A 20,430-nucleotide genomic window follows, 5' to 3' on the forward strand; every position below is an offset into this window, starting at 1 on the left:
CATCAACTCCCGTGTTTGGTCTCCTACGACATCTGTATTCATCAATCGATCCCAGCATCTATCTTTTATAATTTATACGCTTTCTTTACCCTAGAGATTATTCATTGAATAGAATCCTACAAGATAAGAAAACAAGAGTTTCATTAGAAAATAAACTCTTTTAAATAAATCTATCGTATATAGAGTTTATCAAAGATCTCGATAGTCTAAAAAAATCTATAATTTAATATGCACAATATTATAAAAAATATATAATTAAATAATAAATTCCTTTCAATAAGAATCATACTCATGGTCGTCCTTGAATTTAAGGGATGGCTCTTGCTTAACGATGAGGAATTTCGTGTTGTTCGATAGGTTCTTGATGACGCTACGAGGTTCACCTCTTCGGTGCCCATTAATTAGCTGGTTGAGGATGGTGAATGAAACCTTTTTCAGTTTTGACAAGGTTGTTCAAGGACTCAAGTATTGGCTCAGCTGGTTGTGCTCAAGTAGACAGTTTCCATCTTTTGTTCGACTGTCCGTTCGTTGATGGTCTCATCCTAGTTCATGCTATATCGGATTCTTTATATATATATATATATATATATATATATATATATATATATATATATATATATATATATATATATATATATATATATATATATATATATCGTTTATCGTTTATACATCTCTCATATTATATCAATATCGTTTCATCATCTCCTTTGAAGCTACAGATTTAAATCTATTTGATTATTTGATGAATTTATATTGGATGTATTTCAAATCCAATATTTAGCTCTATTTCTTAATATCCACAAGACAAAAAATAAGATTTTCATGTCGTATACTATTGACTAATTAATATTTTTTATCATTAATATGCGATTAAATTTTTAATAAAATACAATTCATTTTTTAGTGATTCTTGAGAAAATATGTAATAAAATTTTCATAACAAAATTATATCTATTTAGAGGGTATTTTAGTTTCAAGAGAATTTCATGCATATAAATGTATAATGGGCCATTGAGCCGGGTTTCGAATTTCATTCTAGCCCAAAAAAAAAACAAAACAAAACATCCATTTTAGCCTTTTCTGTATTTTTTGTTTAAAACTCATTTAGGCCATTCTAATAAGCAAGATGTGGTGAGTCACATAAAGCACAATTTATTATTATTATTATTATTATTATTGGGAATTATTTTTTTTAAAAAAAAAAACGAGGATTCAAACTCATATAATTTTCAAAATGAGAAAGATTTATGTTACTATATCACAAAAATATTGAATAATAAAACACGATTTCTATAGATAAATAATTGTGCATGTAAGTCTCACTTCAAACTATCGAATGATGACATTTTAACTTCAAAGTGATTTCAAATATGAATAAAATAATATCCAAATTAATTCGAAATATATTCAAAAAAATTAAAATCAAGCAAATTAAATAGAAATAGTTGTTTCCCCATTTAAACCCAAATCGTAATAAGTTCCCAAAGAAAATCCTCAAATTATCATCGTATAAAATTATAATTCTCGATGTTATAAAATTAATTTATTAAAATAATTCCTTCAATTAATTTAATACTCTACCACAATTACTTCTATATATATATATTCATTAATTATTATAATACCGTAAATCCGGCCTAAAATATTGGCACATTGACAGGAAACCTACATTTAAATTAATCTCAAACAACATCTTCAAGTATAGACATACACACACATATCGACCTGAAACGCCATCTTAGGTTATCTGTTCATAGACTTGAGAACACACAGTTTCTTAGCTAAAAATTCAAGAGTAGGTCTCTTGTAAGACGGTTTTACGAATTTTTATCTGTGAGATAGGTCAACTTACCGATATTCAAAATAAAAAGTAATACACTTAGCATAAAAAGTAAACTTTTTTCATGGATGACTCAAATAAGACATCTGTCTCACAAAATACGACTCATAAAACCGTCTCACACAAATTTTTGCCAAAATATTTCAATAATCTAATAATACCTTATTTTTCACTTGAATAAGTCATTATTGCATACTTTTCTTTTTTGCATGAACGGGTCTTGTCTGTCTTGACTTGAACTTCCTTGTTATTATTTAACTACACCATAGAAAAAGCAATGCAGCAAAAAAGTATGCATATATATTATACTATTTCTTGTGGTAGAGAACAAAGTTTAGATATTTAAATAAATTCTATTTTTTTTTTTCCAAAAGTACATAACTTTGCTTCGGGCTTTTATAATTTTAACTTCCATATCTTGTACGATTATTGTTTCTCTTTTTTAACGTAAGATTCTTACATGACAAAGTCAGTCACATGCATATGATCAATATTAAATTATATATGTTGGATCTCAACATTAAATCAATTGGTTTGTTGGATTTGTCTCAAAGAGTTTTATGAAGCTATGGATTAACGACCAAACTATCTTATCTAAATTGATTAAAGTTATTACAACTCAGACATAGTCAGTTATCTTGTGCTCATCAAATATTCGTTTAAAAATATATAGCAAGTGATAATAATGCGTTGAAAAAAATATTAAAAATCAGACAATGTATTCACGTGTTCGAGACTCGTAATAATGAGTTGATAAAAATCTTTGTGAAGTATATCCAAATCTAGCTAGAGGTTTTTTGACTTAATAGCATCACCTATGAGACATATATAAATTGATTAATTAATTCCGATTAGTGAAATTAATAGCTTAATTAATTAATAATGCAATATAATTTAATCTCATGACATGTGCTTGTGTCTCCTGACTAATATCTTTTCACCATGTTATGCGGTGTCTATGTCCACTTTAAATGGCAGTACAAAAAAAAAACATTTTAATTCTATTATTAATAAACGTAATTAATTATTTTCTCGTTTAATTGACCAATCCTTTGTCAATAGATTAAATAAAACTCAAACCCTAATTACCAGTGGTTTTCATAACCAATCTTGAAAAATTAAACTAATATATGTTAATTGTCCCACATCGGTTGGATAGATAACTTGGGAGTTGTATATATTGGCTTGGACAATCCTTCCCGGCCCCTTGAGCTAGCTTTTGGGGTTGAGTTAGGTCCAAGTTCCAATCTTAACATGGTATCAGAGCCAGGTTCCATCGTTATGTGTTGGACTGCCTATAATTAGGTCACCCGTTCTGCCCATAATTGGGTCATTTGTAAACTCCACGCTCCAGATGTTCATTTCTGGGCGTGAGAGGGGTGTGTTAATTGTCCCACATCGGTTGGATAGATAACTTGGGAGTTGTATATATTGGCTTGGACAATCCTCTCCCCTTGAGCGCTTTTGTGTTTGAGTTAGGTCCAAGTTCCTTTTAACAGTATAAACTCTACATTCAGGACCTTAGGTTAGATTGATTAATAATTATAATCATAATAATATTTAATTATTTAGAGTTTAATTGACAAATGTAATTAGTTGAAAGAGAAAAAAAGTCACTTTAAATGACTTAAAGCTAACTCCACGCAATATAAAATTTCAATGGTTATTATGTTGGGTGTAGTTGAAATTCATGGATCCAACTTTACGTGAATCAGCCCATGAATACATTTGGAATAATTAAAAATGCTCCAAATGTATTGGCACTTATCTTTCATCCCGTGTATATTTTATTTTATTTTACACGTTAAAAAGACATTTATAAAAACATTTTATGGACATAATATTCATGTTAGAAATGCTATGGAAATAAGTTATTAGATAATTTTTACATGATTTTCTAAAATTTAATTATCTATATTTCCAAAATTCAATTACACGTCACAAATTATGTTCGACTCACATTATTTCGCATTACCATGTCTTTTTTAATTATGATTTTGACGCTCGGGCTGAAGATGGGCGAGGGTGATCATTCCATGAGGTTGCACGAACAATAAGCGGCCTTTAAACAAATGGAACATGAATAAACCGATCTCACACCGAAATGAGAGGATGTCCAAAACTGTTTAGGTATGAGACTGTGCAGTTGAGGAGTACTTAAAAGATTTGATTGATATGTACTACTCATATCAAGAAGGTGCATCTTTTTTTCAGAAGTTCATCACATAAAAACTCTAAAGTTAAGCGTACTTGACTTGAGACAATTTTAGGATAGATGACTCTTTGGGAAGTTTCATGGGACACGTGTGAATGAATACCTAAGCACGCTAGAAAGACTTGTTTTGATACAGTGAAGACAATCTTCGAATTTGAGACATTACAATAGTCAATATAATAATAATATCATATTTAAACTCCATTATATATGTTCATATGTCGAAACATACTAATATTTTATTTTGAAAATAAGACATTACGGATGGCGATCTAGTTTTTCAAAATATGCCAAAGACAGTTAATAAGAGGTTAATGGGATTGTACAATAAACAATTGTTGGCATAATTATTTACCTTTGATAATTAATACATCTTTGCGGGCCAGGCCTGCGATTCGATAATCTCAAATGATATTATATCCACATCACTTGGACACCAAAAGAAAACATGATTAAGTCTTTAAAAACCGTTTTATATTAGGTGGTGGAAACCACTGATGACAAGAAAAGACATTCCTAATTATTCAACTAAATGATTGATTAAGGGCATTTTTAGCATTATCAACAATCTTGACAAAGTCAGATTAGAGTATTTAAATGAAACTCTAATACATTCGCATGAAATATATAATAATTTAATTATCGTGTAATATATACGTGAGAAATATTCAATCAGAAAGGATGTATATACTATTAGAAATTTCGCTCGATCAGATATCGCTTGACTTGTGAGATATGACGACTTAATCAACTAATGTAACTAAAATGATGAAGTTTTCTGGCTGCCTCGGTTATGATACTGTTTTAAAAAATTCAATAATTGCGCAAAATTTGTGATCAGTTACTTATAATTTATTGACTAATATTAAGCCAACACATAATCCAAATGAGTTAGGTAAATTAATGTTGGAGCTAGTAACTACGTCAACTTTATTTTTTTTTAAAAAAAAGAAATAAAAAAGAAGCAAATCAGAAAATATTATATAGAAAACGTTGCCATTAACGTGTCCTATGATATATATAATATGCTTCACTGTAATTGAGTCGTAGCAGCCACTTGCCTACGTGATCCCATTTGACTAACCACGGTTTTTTCAGAAAAGCCATCGATTAAATTGTGTTTTGAAAATGCGTTTTCTGAAGTCAAAAATAGCTTTTTCATTATAATATGTGCTCGTAATTTGCGGCACACACACATATGTATATAACATATACGAAAACTTGTGTGAGACGCTCTCACGGGTCGTATTTTTTGAGACGTGTCTCTTATTTGGGTTATCTATGAAAAAATATTATTTTTTTATGCTAAGAGTATTACTTTTTATTGTGAATATCGGTAGGGTTGACCCGTCTCACAGATAAAAATTCGTGAGATCGTATCATAAGAGATCTATTTATATATATATATATATATTCATTAAATTTTAGTATAAAGTGCAATACCTATAAATATAATAAATTTTTATGTAAAGTATAATTATTTGTGTATCTGTTAAATGTTTTGCTTTTGTTCATGGATCTAACCTATTTGATTGAACGTATGCATCTATTTTGGCTATAGGTTTTATTAATATTTTCTATTACCGGATACTAATCTAACCTAGATGCTAGATCTATTTGTCATAATTAAGCTCTATATTAATGATTTAAGACGTTTATGGGGCTCGGTCGACATCCAATATTTTACAGCTTGGTCCTACAAACAGATGGAATTACACATGTAATATTCAAGAAATCTTAAATATTGCATGTACATTAATTATCTTTGTGAAAAAGTAAAAAAATAAATATGTTTATGAAAAAATATTTAAGTTGGTGAAATAGGTGTATGTGTTGTGATCGATTTGTCACATTGAACGATTATGTCATACAAGATTTACTTAGAGTGGTTTATTTAGCGGTTTTTTCGTTGACGTGATTTACATGTTAATGTGTTCAATTTAAAATTTTATGAGGTGTTCATAATAGATAGCGGCTGTAGGTTATCTTGTTATCAAAAAAAACATAATAAATAAATATGATAATTTTTAACATTATATACACCTTTTTGTTTGTATTTTCCTTATCTATAATTTTCTAAAAGTGTAAGATAAATACAAATCTAATGATGTAAAATGTAACATAAATAACAAACTTGAGGAGGTGTTTGCAATTTTAGAAATTATTGAATTTGTTTGTTACTTTGAGAAACAATTCTCAAGGGGTAAATAAAACATTTACATTTAGTTGGATTTTTTTTTTTTTTTTGGTAACTATGACACATTTTTAGGGAAGATAAATTTAATTATCTTATTTAAAACTTCTTTACTATTAAATGAAAAAAAATGGTATAATTAATCTCAGATAAAAATAAATTCAGCTTACAATCTGATTAACTCACATAATTATGTGAATCAAATGAGAATCAATAAGTTTTCGTTAAAAACAATTATAGAAAATTAATCATCTTAGGAATCCTATGATCAAATAATTTATTGTAGCAAAATAAAAATAAATTTTGGTCAATTATGATTCCCATTTCTTGAAAAATAACAAAAATTTTCTTGCCTAAATTTCGAGCGCCAGTTATGATATGAAATCGAACCACTTAAAAGAGGAGACATGGTAGGTCATGCATGGAGTTGTCAAAGACTTTTCAAAACTAGTCTCATATTTATTTATTTATTTTTATTAACAAAAAAAATTCAAAATTGTCATATCTCTTTTTGTTTTAAAAAAAAATAGAAAAGGTCCTACATATGCATAGAATAATGAAGTTTCTAGTTAGTTAAACATTTTTTTGTAATATGTCTCTTGTAGGACGGTTTTACGAATCTTAATTTGTGAAATGAGTCAACCCTACCGATATTCACAATAAAAAGTAATACTCTTAGCATAGAAAGTAATATTTTTTCCTGGATGACCCAAATAAGATATCTGTCTCACAAAATACGACCCGTAAGACAGTCTCACACAAGTTTTTATCTTTTTTTTTAGGTTCAAAAAGCTAGTTAAACATATTTGAATCAACTCTATATATGAATGATTTTTTGCTTAATAAGTGAACTAAATATGTTTCTTTATTAATTCCATTATTATTATATCTCTCACTTTCAAGATGTGGTTAGTAAGATTTGGTGGAGATCTTCCCATAGAAATAAAAGCTTAATATCAACGTCAATCACGCAAACATCCTAAATAATTAATCTTTCATCATCACGTAATGGTGCCCAATTGGGCCATCTATTCATGTACTTGGACATCATTTTCATTTAAAAATAAATTATAGAGAATACATTTTTTATTTTGTGTTGTTTTTTTAGCTATAAAATGACGGTTTTAAATTTTTTTATATCTTTATTTAAGTATTACTAAATTAAATTAACTTCTAAATCAAATTAATAAATAATCTTTCGTGCTGTTAAATATATTAGAATTGCTTCAATTCTAATATACTTTTTTGGGCACTCATTTCCCTCCAAGAGAAAATGCTAGTTCATTAATTAGAGTTTGACAATATTAGGTTAAGTTGGAGAAAACTACGTATAATCATTTCAAACCATAACGAATTTATCCTTGATCTCACACCCCACAAATCAACTAATACAAGAAAAAAGTCTACTTCTTGTTATCCGCCAAAGAAGATGGGAACGTAAATTTTGAAGTTTGGAGAGTCGTTGTATCATATGAACTCTACATATAGTTTACGTGATCCAACGACAGTGATGTACACTTGAGGAAACATCATATAGAAACCATAAATTTTGTTATTCAAGATAACAAAATATGAAATGGAGGGAATTAAATCAAAGACCTATGCGTGAGAGTACATGTGGACCAAGAACATGTCATTCTTTAATTTGGCAGCCATTTCCACAGAAATTCTGAGTTTTTTCACACCTATTTACGTAAAATGTCCTGCTAAAAAAGAAATGTGAATTCGGGACCCTTCAAGTAACGTCGTGACAATATTTTAAAGCTATAGATTGGACCCACGTAGTTGTAGACATTTTGTTTTTCAAACTTGAAATTTTATGGTACCTGGGAGTGGGACAAGAAAACTGATTGAAGGAGAGCACCGATGGTGCTCCATTTTCACATGGTAAGGAAAATTAAGTTAGTCGAAAGATGTTTAGGTTGAGATTTTCCGTCGGAGAAAGTTGCAATTTTAGTTAGGTAAGTTGTCTTTTTTAGATTTTTAGTTTGTTGGTTTTCATTTTGTAACTTTAATTTTTTTTTCTTCTGGTTATAGTCATTTCTTTGCGCAAAACCACCAATTTATCGACTATTGCTTTTTCGAATCAATACTCTTCTATTTGACTTATGTGACGATGATAAAACATAAAAAATTTCACACTATAGTATACCTAAGCAAAAATAAATGAGAAATGACCATTTCTTTCCTTCCATTTTTAAATGTTGGGTGGTGTTATGTTTTGTTTTTCACTTTTATTTATACTTTAGATGAATTGTAACATATGTAATGTATGTTTTATTCTCGCTATATGAATTATGATACCAAATATGCAGATTTAGAGTAAAAAGGAATCTTTGCCGGACAATCATTTTGTGTCGGTTCCTAGCTCATGGCTTACAACAATACAACGTAGCCATAATTTTAATTAAGGCATTCTTGTTTTTTATTTATAGTATATGACAACAATACAACGTTGAATTGCAAATGGCAAAAGCCATATATTTGTAAATATATATATACAAATAATATTTCAAAAGAGAACTTACTTTTAGTACTTTTATTTTTATATATGAGCTTGCGGTCAAATTTGATTTTCCTTTTTTTATATATATTTTTACTTTTAATTTTCTAAAATAAAAACTAAATAATAGCCAAGATTCCATATAAAATGTCAACGGATTATAAGGAACTGAATATTTACTAATAAATTTGTACATTTTCGTAGAAGAAAACTGAATCATTTCATAAGATACGAATATTATTAATTTGAGAAAATCATCAAACTCCAAAAAGATTGTTTTTTTTAAATCAAATTTTTGACGTTATACATTTGATAAGTCAAGGAAGAAGTACAATATCTATATATATATATATATATATATATATATATATATATATATATATATATATATATATATATATATATATATATATATATATATATATATATATATATTCTCTTATTTATTTTATATATATTGCAAACATATGTAATTTAATTGAATTGGAAAGCTACGCTTTAAAATATAGACAATACTTCACAATTTGGTCAGTGTGACGGAGACATGCACTAACTAGCTTAGCACCTTCATTTCAAATATGTTTATATATTAATTAGTTTTGATATGATGAAGTCTATAAGACCATCTCCAATCATGGCACCACATTGGTGTCACACCATTGTGGTGCCATGATTTTTCACTCCAATCCAGCACCAAAACTGGTGCTGGATTGGAGCTTGTCTACAAGCTGCTCCACATGTGGCGCAACAATTTTGTTGCGCCACAATTTTTTTTTATTTTTAAAATTTTTTTTAGTTTTAAATTTGTTTAATTTAATATAAGTGTTTAATATTTAATTAATTAATATTTTTTTGAAATTTTAATTATAAAATAATTAAGTGTAAAAATAAAAATAAAAAAACACAGATTAAATTAATAATGCGTTAAAATGGTACAAATTACGAACAAACCATAAAATTACGAAACATAAAAAAAATTACGTCAAAAAAAAGATTTTTAGTAATGCGGTAAACCAGACCCCGATCCTCCAATTATATTAATATTGATTATCATTATATTATCAAATTATAAATAATTAATATATAACAGAAATATTAATATTGAAAAAAAAAAGAATATTCTTGGAATATTCTATTGTAGTGTAAAATGTAGTGCAATGTGGTTGGAGATGATTTTAGTGTAACACCAATGTAGTGCAGAATGTAGCGCAAAATGTAGTGCAGTGGATTGAAGATGGCCTAACGGGTGAAGTGGTGTCCATATATTAGATCACTGAATCGGTGTTTATATAAGTGTTTACTAGACATGTTCACTGCATCGAAGCTCGTATATATATATATATATATATATATATATATATATATATATATATATATATATATATTTGTGTGTGTGTGTGTGTGTGAGGTTAAAAGATGAAGTAGGGCATGAAGCTGTGAGTAATATTCAAGTGAGATACATCATGAAATGATCAAATAGACGCAAAGTGAAATGGGGCCAGGCGAGATTTCTTTCACGACCCATTTTTCTTCACGAAAATTTCAAGGAAAAGGATTGGAATAATGCGTAAATTATGAAGTCTAGTAAATGTCTACAAACTTAAACAGTGAAATTCATCAATATTCGTACGTACTATTTTATTATTGAACAATTGGTGGTAAACAACAAGTACAGCTTTCTTTAAAAACTACGTTTTAAACATGAAACAAGACAAAGTGCTGATTTATTAATTTACTAGCTAATTTTATATTAATTTCAAAATCTTCCCCAATATTTACCAAATCTTCAACTTCAAATAAACCTTTTATTTGCCTTGATGATTTCCTTGGACTTTTTTACCCTACCATGAGTGTTTAATGTGAACGATGATGATTGATACATGACCTTTTTTCTTCTTCTATTCTAGAGAGAGGCCACGAGTTCTTGATTTATTTTCTTTTTTATTAATAAAAAGAAGTATTTTAAATGGTATTCGTAAAATTTGATATATATTTTGTAGGACCGAGCGCTTATCGCTTTACCGAAAACTATAACCGGAGGTAATTGTGTACCAAGCAGAGACAACATATTTTCCGAACTAAAAGAAAGACCACCTGATTCATTCGTTCTTGCTCGATATAAAATTAGCACATCGAAGACGTGTTTTTAGTTGCACTTTGCCAACAAGAAAGAGGTGGAATCTTTCTTACTCAAAACAATGGGCAAAGCTTGATTATGTTTTGATAGTTGAACTACTTCACATGCATCACACTCCACTAATTATTAATTAAACACAAAAATGGCAAATCAAATTTGAATCTCTTTGTTTGTATAAAAAGTACATTTATGGATAGAAACAAAGGTATCAAGAATTCAATGGCAATCCAGCAAGTTCCCATGAGACAAATATATAAAAATGATGGTGACTCAATTAAGACAGATGCAATTTCGTTGGGTCCCCATGTTTTTTTCTGGCTCGATCGAGTCATATTCTCAACTTCACTCCTACCTTTCTTCTTTATATTCATTTTAGTGACATATGAACTACAAAATAATCAAATCCTATACACAATTTCACCGTCGAGAAATCATTAGTTCTGTTCATAATCAGCGTACCTCTACTTATATACTCATAAATATTTAAATTTCCTTAAAAACTTGTATAAATACCCTCTCAGATGGATGATCTTTCTTGATCCATATATACCTCAACAATTTGCTTCCTCTTTCTGTCTCCCTTTCATCTGCCATAGATAATACGCTCGTCTATCTGTCTCCCTTTCATCTGCCATAGATAATACGCTCGTCTATACACACAGAGATAGCTGTATGTATATATAGAGCATGGCCGATCATCACCTTGATTATCAGAAAGAAACATGCAACAAGACAAGAATAAATCAGAATGGTCATTTAAAACTCTTCGGTTTCAACGTGGCGGAAGACCAAGAAGTTGACTCCACAAAAAAAAACCCATCGCTGCCGGAACCAGGGGGTTTTCCGTCTTCCGACAGCCGGAAGTACGAGTGCCAATATTGCAGCAGGGAATTCACTAACTCGCAGGCTTTGGGCGGCCATCAGAACGCTCATAAGAAAGAGAGGCAGCAGCTTAAGCGTGCACAGTTACAGGCGAGTCGAAACGCCGCCGTCTCTTACATGCGTAACCCTATGGTCTCCGCCTTCGCTCCGCCGACGCACCTTCTGCCTCCCGCGGGCTCCGTGGTGATCCCGGCGGCGGTGGGTCCTTCTCCTTCGTGGCTTTACGTTCCACGCGCTGCTCCATCCTTCCACGTGTCGCATGGTAGTGTGTTTTCGTCTTCGACTAGTGGGAGGGGTGGGGGAAACTCATCGTACGCCGACGGCACTGGGGAGTCGAGGATTGGGCCCCAACAACAGGTCAAGGCCCGCAGAGGAAGATTAGATGGGCCTTCGTTGAGTAGATTTTCTACGGCTAACGATGGGCTCAGTTTGGATGATTCACTTGGGCTAGATTTGCACCTCAGCTTAGCACCATCCGCGCCGTAAGTTTTCGGAGCCCATCTTTGAGAATCAGCCGTGAAGCCACAGCTAAATTATTTGCAGTCGATTTTGTATATTCTTCTGATTTATTTATTTATTTTTATAAGGGGATAATTTCTCTAACGCAATTGATTATTTCACCTTATTTTAATGTTAGAATGTGAAATGTAAATATACATATTTATTGAAATATGCTATTACCTATATCATTTTCTTTGTTGGAAAAATAGGAAGTATGAGAACAAGAATTTCCACTAAGATTTGGAATATTTTGTTTCTGAGCATATCAATGCTTTCAAATAGTATCCGATTAATTACGCATTAGTCAATATTCGATTCATTGATTGAGGTATCAATAAAAAAGATTTCCCAAGTCACTTTGTTTTTTTGTTTTTTTTTTTTTTTTTGGAAAATTGCAATTTTAGTCCTCTAATTTGTATATTTTGAGCTTTAATTATTTAAATTTTCAAAGATTGGTTTTCATCCAGTAACTTACGGTTGGAATTTTTTAGCCTTCTTAAAACAGCCTCCATATTTTTGTTTTGATTAGCCAAGTGTTTTTTATGCTTAACAGTAAATCAATATCCATCGTAAATCCTTTATCGGTTGTTCCAAATATTATCGAATTTCGAAAAATATATTGAGATAATTTCGAATAGTAAAGAAAAATAACCAAAAAATTAATAAAACAAACAAAACGAAGGAGAGTCTAATAAAAGTCGTCGTAACTAAATTATGGGACGCGGCCTTTGATGTCTAAGCAGGTCTCTTGTGAGACAGTCTCACGAATCTTTATCTGTGAGACGGGTTAATCCTACTGATATTGACAATAAATTTTTTTTTCATTGATGACCCAAATAAAAGATCCGTCTTACAAAATAATATATGTGAGATCGTGTCACATAAGTTTTTGTCTTGATGTTTTGCATCACGTAATGCATGATTATCTCTATGATGCTTAATTAATTGGCTTGTTGTCCAAATTTGTATCACTCATATACTTTGATTTCAAGAATGGAATGATATTTGACATGACTCGACGACCACCTTGCTATATCAAAAGTTCGCACGAAAAGTTTAAAAAATATATATATAATTTTTTAGCTATATTTTTTTTTACTTTGTAGTGAAAATTTGTAAAGTGGAATAATTTTACCTATAAATTTTTGTATCTTGTAAAATAAAATTAAGAATACTAAAACTATTATATTTTGCCTATTGAAAAATATAAATTAAAATTTTACCTGTGACAGAATTTTTTAAAAATGTTATGATTATATATATACTATTGTATCATTTTTGAAATAATAAAAAAAATATTGTATCCTACCTGATTCTGAATCCTAGTTACTTTATGGACACCAATGATTTAAATTTAGGTCGAAGTTTCAAGTTCGTTATCTAATAATCGTAACAAACTATTACTCAATTTTTTTAAAAAAAAATTAAAGGAAAAAGGTATTGAGATTATTGCATTGATGATGTGGTAACTTTTCCTTATAGTAAGAAAAAAAATTATATAAAAAAATTAAAGGTTCGAGAACCAACTTAATGACTTGGTCACAGCTAATTGATTGTTATTAAAAAGGTGATGAACGAATAATGGATCGAGTGCTTAAGGAAACTTACGTGTAAGCACGATTACGAGATAATGCATTCCAAGAGTTAAGCAACTAAACCAATTTTTTTTTTTTTTTTTTTAATTTAGAACAAAGAATATGGACTTATTTATAATGGCGTTGAGCTGGTGGGATTTTATCTTGCATGTTGGTTAATTAATTAATCAATTTTTTAGAAGCAATCAGTACTTTAGCATTAAACTTGAACAAAGTCCAAATATACAAATTTGGTAATAAACATGAGATATAAAATCCTTATACAAGATGGATGTTTTTACCCTTGAGTAATCCATTCAAAACCATGATATGAGTTACTTCATTAGCTGAGCTGTTGAACTTGGAAACTCGAAACTTAAGCCGAGTTGATGGATAAAAGATACAATAAGTAAAATGAAGTGAACTAGCTATGGATTTAGCGATATTACTCGCTTCAGTCTTGATGATAACCTTGTTCCATTGATATATATAGTTGAGCCAGGGTCGTGCCTATGTAGAGACATGAGAGTCTATTGACTCGAGCCCATTTATTTTGGAGGCCTATAATTTTTTGAAAACTTTATTATATATTAGTATATGTTTTTCCAACATAAATATATTATTTTGGGTTTTTTCATAACAAAGTCATTGTCTTTCTCAGACTTTATTCCACACATTCCAATATTCAATATTTCTTACAATTATATTATTAAAAATATGAATATTATAATAACTATATTTGGTAGGTTGGTATCTCCATATTTTTATTACAAAAATAACAATCATTCTTTTTGTTAATTTCAATTTAATATTTCATGTATCTATTATATTTTATTAAAGTTAAGGACATAATAATAACCACACGGGAAGGACACCAACTTTTTCTTCAAACTTTACTCTTATATGATATACTTTTGTTTTTTGTTTTTTTTTTAAAATTTCAACACACACTTTTATTTTTATTTTTTTTATTTCAACAATTCAAATATCAATTTAATCCCTCCATAATTTGTCAAATGTCACTTTAATCCATCGATAATGATAAAAAAGACTGTACACATACATCGCGTGTGCAGAGTAACTAATATTTCTAAAGTCTTAACCCGCATAAAAAAAAATTGCTCTGCCTACTCAATGTTTAATTAGTGGACAAAATACTTTTGACTCTATTTTTTAACTCGCGCAATCCTCATGCCCAAACACTACTAGTTCGTATGAAATATTTGACTACAGAGAACCTATTGAAAAAAACATTCGCTACCCCTTCTTGTCGCCAGCAAGCGGCAGAGCCGCGCCTAGAATCGAGATTCATTTGGTGTTATTCGATTAATATTGAATTCCCTTGAAAATCTAAACCATGAAGTTACTCGATCTTTCTAGATAATCACGAATCTTCCGCTATATTCTTTATCGTTATCTGACTATTTTTGGCGGTTGGTTTTCTTTTTTTATTTTCTCGTACAAAATTGTTTTGCTTCATCGAGCACTAAAATTTTGTATCATAGCACCAGACTAGTAGTATTACTATAGTATCCGACAATTCCATCTGTTGTCTACAATCTGTTCGGCGAAATGTATAAATATGCTCTATAAGGTGATTTTTTTTAGTTATCATTTTGGACATGTTTGATCTTTTTATTTGCTTATTTTTTATATTAATTTTAATATATTGATTTAATTCGAAAAAGTTTTTATGGAACTAAAAAAATGAACATAAGATGAGAGAATTTTTTAAAAAAGTTAGACTAGGACCCAAAAATTGCTAAGATTGGCCTTGCAGTTGAGATGCCAACACTACCATTCAAAAACTTGGTCTGATTTGCTGTCCATTTATTTTATTCCCGAACTAACCAACGTGTATGGGCTATTGGGCGCATAATTTCTTGAAACTAGATTAATGATCAATGTTGGATTCAATGTTTAAAATTGGGTTGGGCCTAACTCATTCTTGAAACAGTCCAAATCACGTAGAAATAACATGGATGCCATATGAATAAGAAAAATTACATATGTTGTATCCAAATCCTGGAAACAGTGTCTGCCAGAAAATAAGAAGATCCAAGAATTTAAATGTATTTGCAGGGATTAAATGATCAAATAACAAAAGACCCATAACGTAAATGGGTGTAATGAAATCAAACATGAGATTCAACAAAAGAATAATTGACAGATAGTTTCGACTTTTCAGTCACAGCTCTTCAGCGTTCCGAGCTTATACTTGCTAGAGGACACTGCGAAGAAATGCGGGATGATTTGCAGTACTAGTAGACCTGTAGTGACGGAAATGCGATGTGTTGCATTACATGTAAAAGTGAAACAATGTTTATTTTTTAAAATAAATTTCTTATATAAACGTATTCTTGCGACACAAAAACTTCTATGGGACTGTTTTACAAAACGAAACTATATCACAAATTTATGGTACTGGCATTACAATTTTGATGGAAGTTGACAGTAGGGAACATGTTCCTTGAAACTTGAAAATCAAGAAATAAAATCTAAACATTATAAAGATGATGATCCAAGTTTTTTTATTATAAACGTCAGGAATTGAAAAATTGATGGAAAACCAGCATAAAATATGATTAAATGTATGTTCGTTCATTTTTTTGATGTATTTTTTAAACAATATTTTTGATTAAAAATTTCTACGACTAGTACGTAGTGCGGTATTACATTTCTCGAACAGATTTGGTATTACTATTTAGGGCATAACAAAGTAGTCTGACAAAAGTTACTATCAGAGTAATATATTTATGTTCATTATATATAATAATACCTCGACATACTCGTGGTATGTTTTTAATGTTTTTAAATTGATTTGATTTATATTCGAATAAAAGAAATGTAAAAATAATGATTGATTATATTGAAATTTGAAATAAATAAAATATAAAAAAGAGATTAAGATACCAAATTTGTCGGTATTAATATATAAGAAACTATAATTTTAGTCATGTAAATTGACATATTTTCAATTTTAATTATGTTATTTGTCAATGTTTAGTTTTAATCAGATAACTTGATTTTTTATTTTTTTTTGCTTATGACGCTAAATCTATCAAATATTACTTACTTGTTGCTGACCTTCTAAATTGCTCATTTAATGAGAATAAAACTTATATTATTTACATTAAAATTTATTTAAGCAATAATAAAAAGAACAAGTATTTCATAATATTTTTAAATATTGGTGTCGTTTTGATTTAGTTTTTCTCTTTTTTGTTTATATTTATTTAATGTGTGTAAATTAATTTTATTCTCGTTACAAGAATTATGTAGAAGACCAAATAAAAAATTACAAATTACTAAATATTAATAATATACAAAATAAAATAAAAAAAATGTCAATTCACAAACTAAAATTGCATTTATAATATACCAGCCACGGAGACTAATATTTTAAACATTCGTGATATTACAACATCATGACATCATAACATTTTGTACTTGAATAATGAAGGACAATGGATTTAAAAGCTTAAATAAATATGTCAAATTCAATTTGTTAACTTACATGATATAATTTTTGGTCATAAAAAATCATTGTTGCTTTTATATGTAGCGAAGATTCAAATATTTCAGAATAGTAAAGATGTAAATGTGCCAGATAAAAGTTCAAATTTTGAAATCGAAACTTTGCTAGATCTTGAAACATTTAAGTTTAAAATATATCAACAAAAATGTAAATTTGTATGTAAAGATTATAATAAAACAATTTGTAAAGAGCTCTAATATAATGATTTAGTGATTCTATTGAGAATATGTATGAGATTAGATCATAAGACCTTGAAACTCGTAATAAATACATTATCACCTGCAAGATCAAAGCGATCAAACGAATTTGATATGATCACTAATATAAAGCAACAAAAAAAATCATAGACCATAAACTTATTGTAACTATTTCTACATGATGTAATTTAAAAAACTTACAATAAAGACAGATGACTTACTTACACTTTATCATTCTCTATTAGATAACAATACATCTTTGAAAACCACGTTTTTTGTGAATACACCATATCAACTCTCTAAATTCCCGTCTTTTACCAAAATTTTTGTAGAATTTTGTGAGACTCCTTTTAAAAATGCCACAGACTCCTTTTAAAAATGCCACATATAGCTGACTGTGGCTGAACACATGGTTACACAAAAATTTGTTAATATTTGGGATTGTTTGATCCCGTGCTTTGTTTATTGTCAAGCAAAACTAAGCCTATGAGAAACTATCGACGTGTCAACTCAAATGGTAATCCAGAATTATCTTCACTTTTCAAGGTCTTTCTATGTACGAAAAGAATCTGGTACCCTTGTGAAGACATGTTATGATCTTAACATTTATAAAATTTCTCCCAAGACTACGACATATTAATCGTGTTCCATTGCATAGACCAAGTTCAGGCGCAACATTTTTCAAGAGCATCATAGGATTTCCCACTTTTAATATGATTTTATGTGGTGGCATACAACTTGGACTAAGAGAATTTAAAAATTCTTCTTGAAAAAGTTTGTGATTATGTCTTCTCAATTATCCCAAAAGGTATACCCTCTTTCCTCTCCAGAAAACTTGAGAATGAGCATTTAATTAATATTGTCAACAACAATTTTTTTGTGTGATGATGACTCTATCAATCATATAGTTTTATCATTAAAATAATTTATCATATTAAGAAAAACAGAAATAATCAACGTCTAAATTGATTGTTCACCTTCCTTGCATATGTATCATTTTATAGTCTATCATGTACACTTCCGGAACTTCCTACCCAAGTCAAAGATCAGCAGTGTGCAAAGTCGAAACTACGAAAGGAGCGCCCCGCCCCCTCTTCCCCGCCATTTCACATAATCCCAGGAAGCAATCGTTTTGTCCTCTGCCTTAAGTCTCCATCTCATTGCTTCTTTCACGCTTCGAAAATCCAAGAAATACACAGATAAGTACAGATTTTGCCTTCAAGGATATGTCTTCGGGTACACTAAGATCCAATATTGTGGTGCATAATTTTACCTTTCCCGGCGGTTTAAGGTGGAGGAACATGGGCGGAGCCATGTGTTACTGCCCGTCAATATTAACTCAACCTTGTCTTAGGAAATTCTAGCTCAGATATAAATGAAAACGTGACTGTGCCATTGCGGGGGAATCAGAGATTTCTCCCATTCGTCATGCACGATTCTGTTCCTTCTGATCAGCACCACCGACCAATAATTGAGCAGCGAACTACAAGCGGTAGCGGGAGAGGTAAAACCTCTTCTGATTCTGCTGTGTGTTTTCTTGGACCCCACCAAATGGGGTCTACTCCTCCACCGTTATCAGCTGGCGGCCATATATTGATTGGAGACAATGAGGGTAAATTGAAAGACGAAATTTTCACGGAGGGCCATGAGGGAGGCGGGGTGTGCCTTCGCTTCCGCTCCCATCTCGACGCATGATACTGTGGTGATGCCTGTGAAAGGTGAGACTTGTAGACCTAGCTAGGAGTCTGATCAGAAAGAAACGACCCATGTTAAGACTCCGGTGGTGAGCGGGTTTGTCGTCGGTGCAAATGGCGGGAGCGGGAAGGTTCGTCTGAGGGTGGATGGGGCTATGTCTGCGAATGACAAGTCCTCTAGGCAGAGAAAGGGCTGCAACCGGGAAAACATATATGGAAAGAAGACTAAAGAGGCGAACTTTTTAGTTGCCATATCAAAAAAAGAAATCGAGGAGGACTTCTTTTCATTTAAAAATCGGAAACCACCAGGCAGACCCGAAAAAGAGAGCTCAGAAATTTCAGAAATAATTGGATGTAAGTACATGAGGTTTTCAAGAATTCCTCTAAAATCTCATATCTGATTTCATCCTAACAACTTAAAAATTTAATCATTCGACTCATGAAAGTGCATTCAGCCACGGTTATACTTTATTAATTGATGATGCTTCACAATACTGGGCAGGCACTGTTTCCAGGATTGTGTTTAATTGAAAGAAGTCACTCCTCATAGATATAAAGTTTCTGAAGCTGCTTCATGACAAGAAATTAGGTGAATTTTTCCATCTTTTATTTATGTTTAATGATGCTGAAATTAATCATATAAATCGATCAGTTCTAGTTCACGTTGCTTCTTAATAATTTGGTAAGTCCTAGCTTGAATTTTCACTATGGAACACTTCATTATGTATATTTTCATATGATGGAGTTTGGTACACTTGAATGGACGAGCGAAACACATGGAATGCAGCCACGCATACTCTAGTATAAACAAGGAGAGTGAATCTGTGGTGCAAATTAAGTGAATGTCAAAGCTCTTTACACATAAATATGAAGGTATTGTTTCATGCATATTTCTGTCGTATGATGCTTTTTGAACTTCGTACCATAAAGATGCTTGTTGGGTATTATACCTAAACACTTGTGTTACCTTGATCAATGAATAAACGGTGTTTTTTGTGCCATAAATGCTACTTTTTATCCGTTTACGAGTATTATTATTTCAAACTTTTGGTTGAGAGAGCCTAATTTTTGAGGTTCTAGCTGCTAATAGCACCAAACAAAATACTACGTGAAACGGTGTTCACTCACTCATCACTAGCTTAACATGGTAGG

General features: G+C 30.4%; 1 protein-coding gene across 1 annotated transcript; it reads left to right on the forward strand.

Moving 5' to 3' along the window:
- The first annotated feature begins 11,220 nt into the window (after window positions 1-11,220).
- On the forward strand, window positions 11,221-12,458 carry LOC140829666 (zinc finger protein GIS3-like). The gene has a single exon (XM_073192969.1). It carries the CDS (start codon window positions 11,580-11,582, stop codon window positions 12,258-12,260), a length of 681 nt encoding a protein of 226 aa, XP_073049070.1. The 5' UTR covers window positions 11,221-11,579; the 3' UTR covers window positions 12,261-12,458.
- The last annotated feature ends 7,972 nt before the right edge of the window (window positions 12,459-20,430 follow it).

This window comes from Primulina eburnea, chromosome 4 (assembly GCF_022965805.1).
Source record: "Primulina eburnea isolate SZY01 chromosome 4, ASM2296580v1, whole genome shotgun sequence".
Taxonomy (NCBI): Eukaryota; Viridiplantae; Streptophyta; class Magnoliopsida; order Lamiales; family Gesneriaceae; genus Primulina; species Primulina eburnea.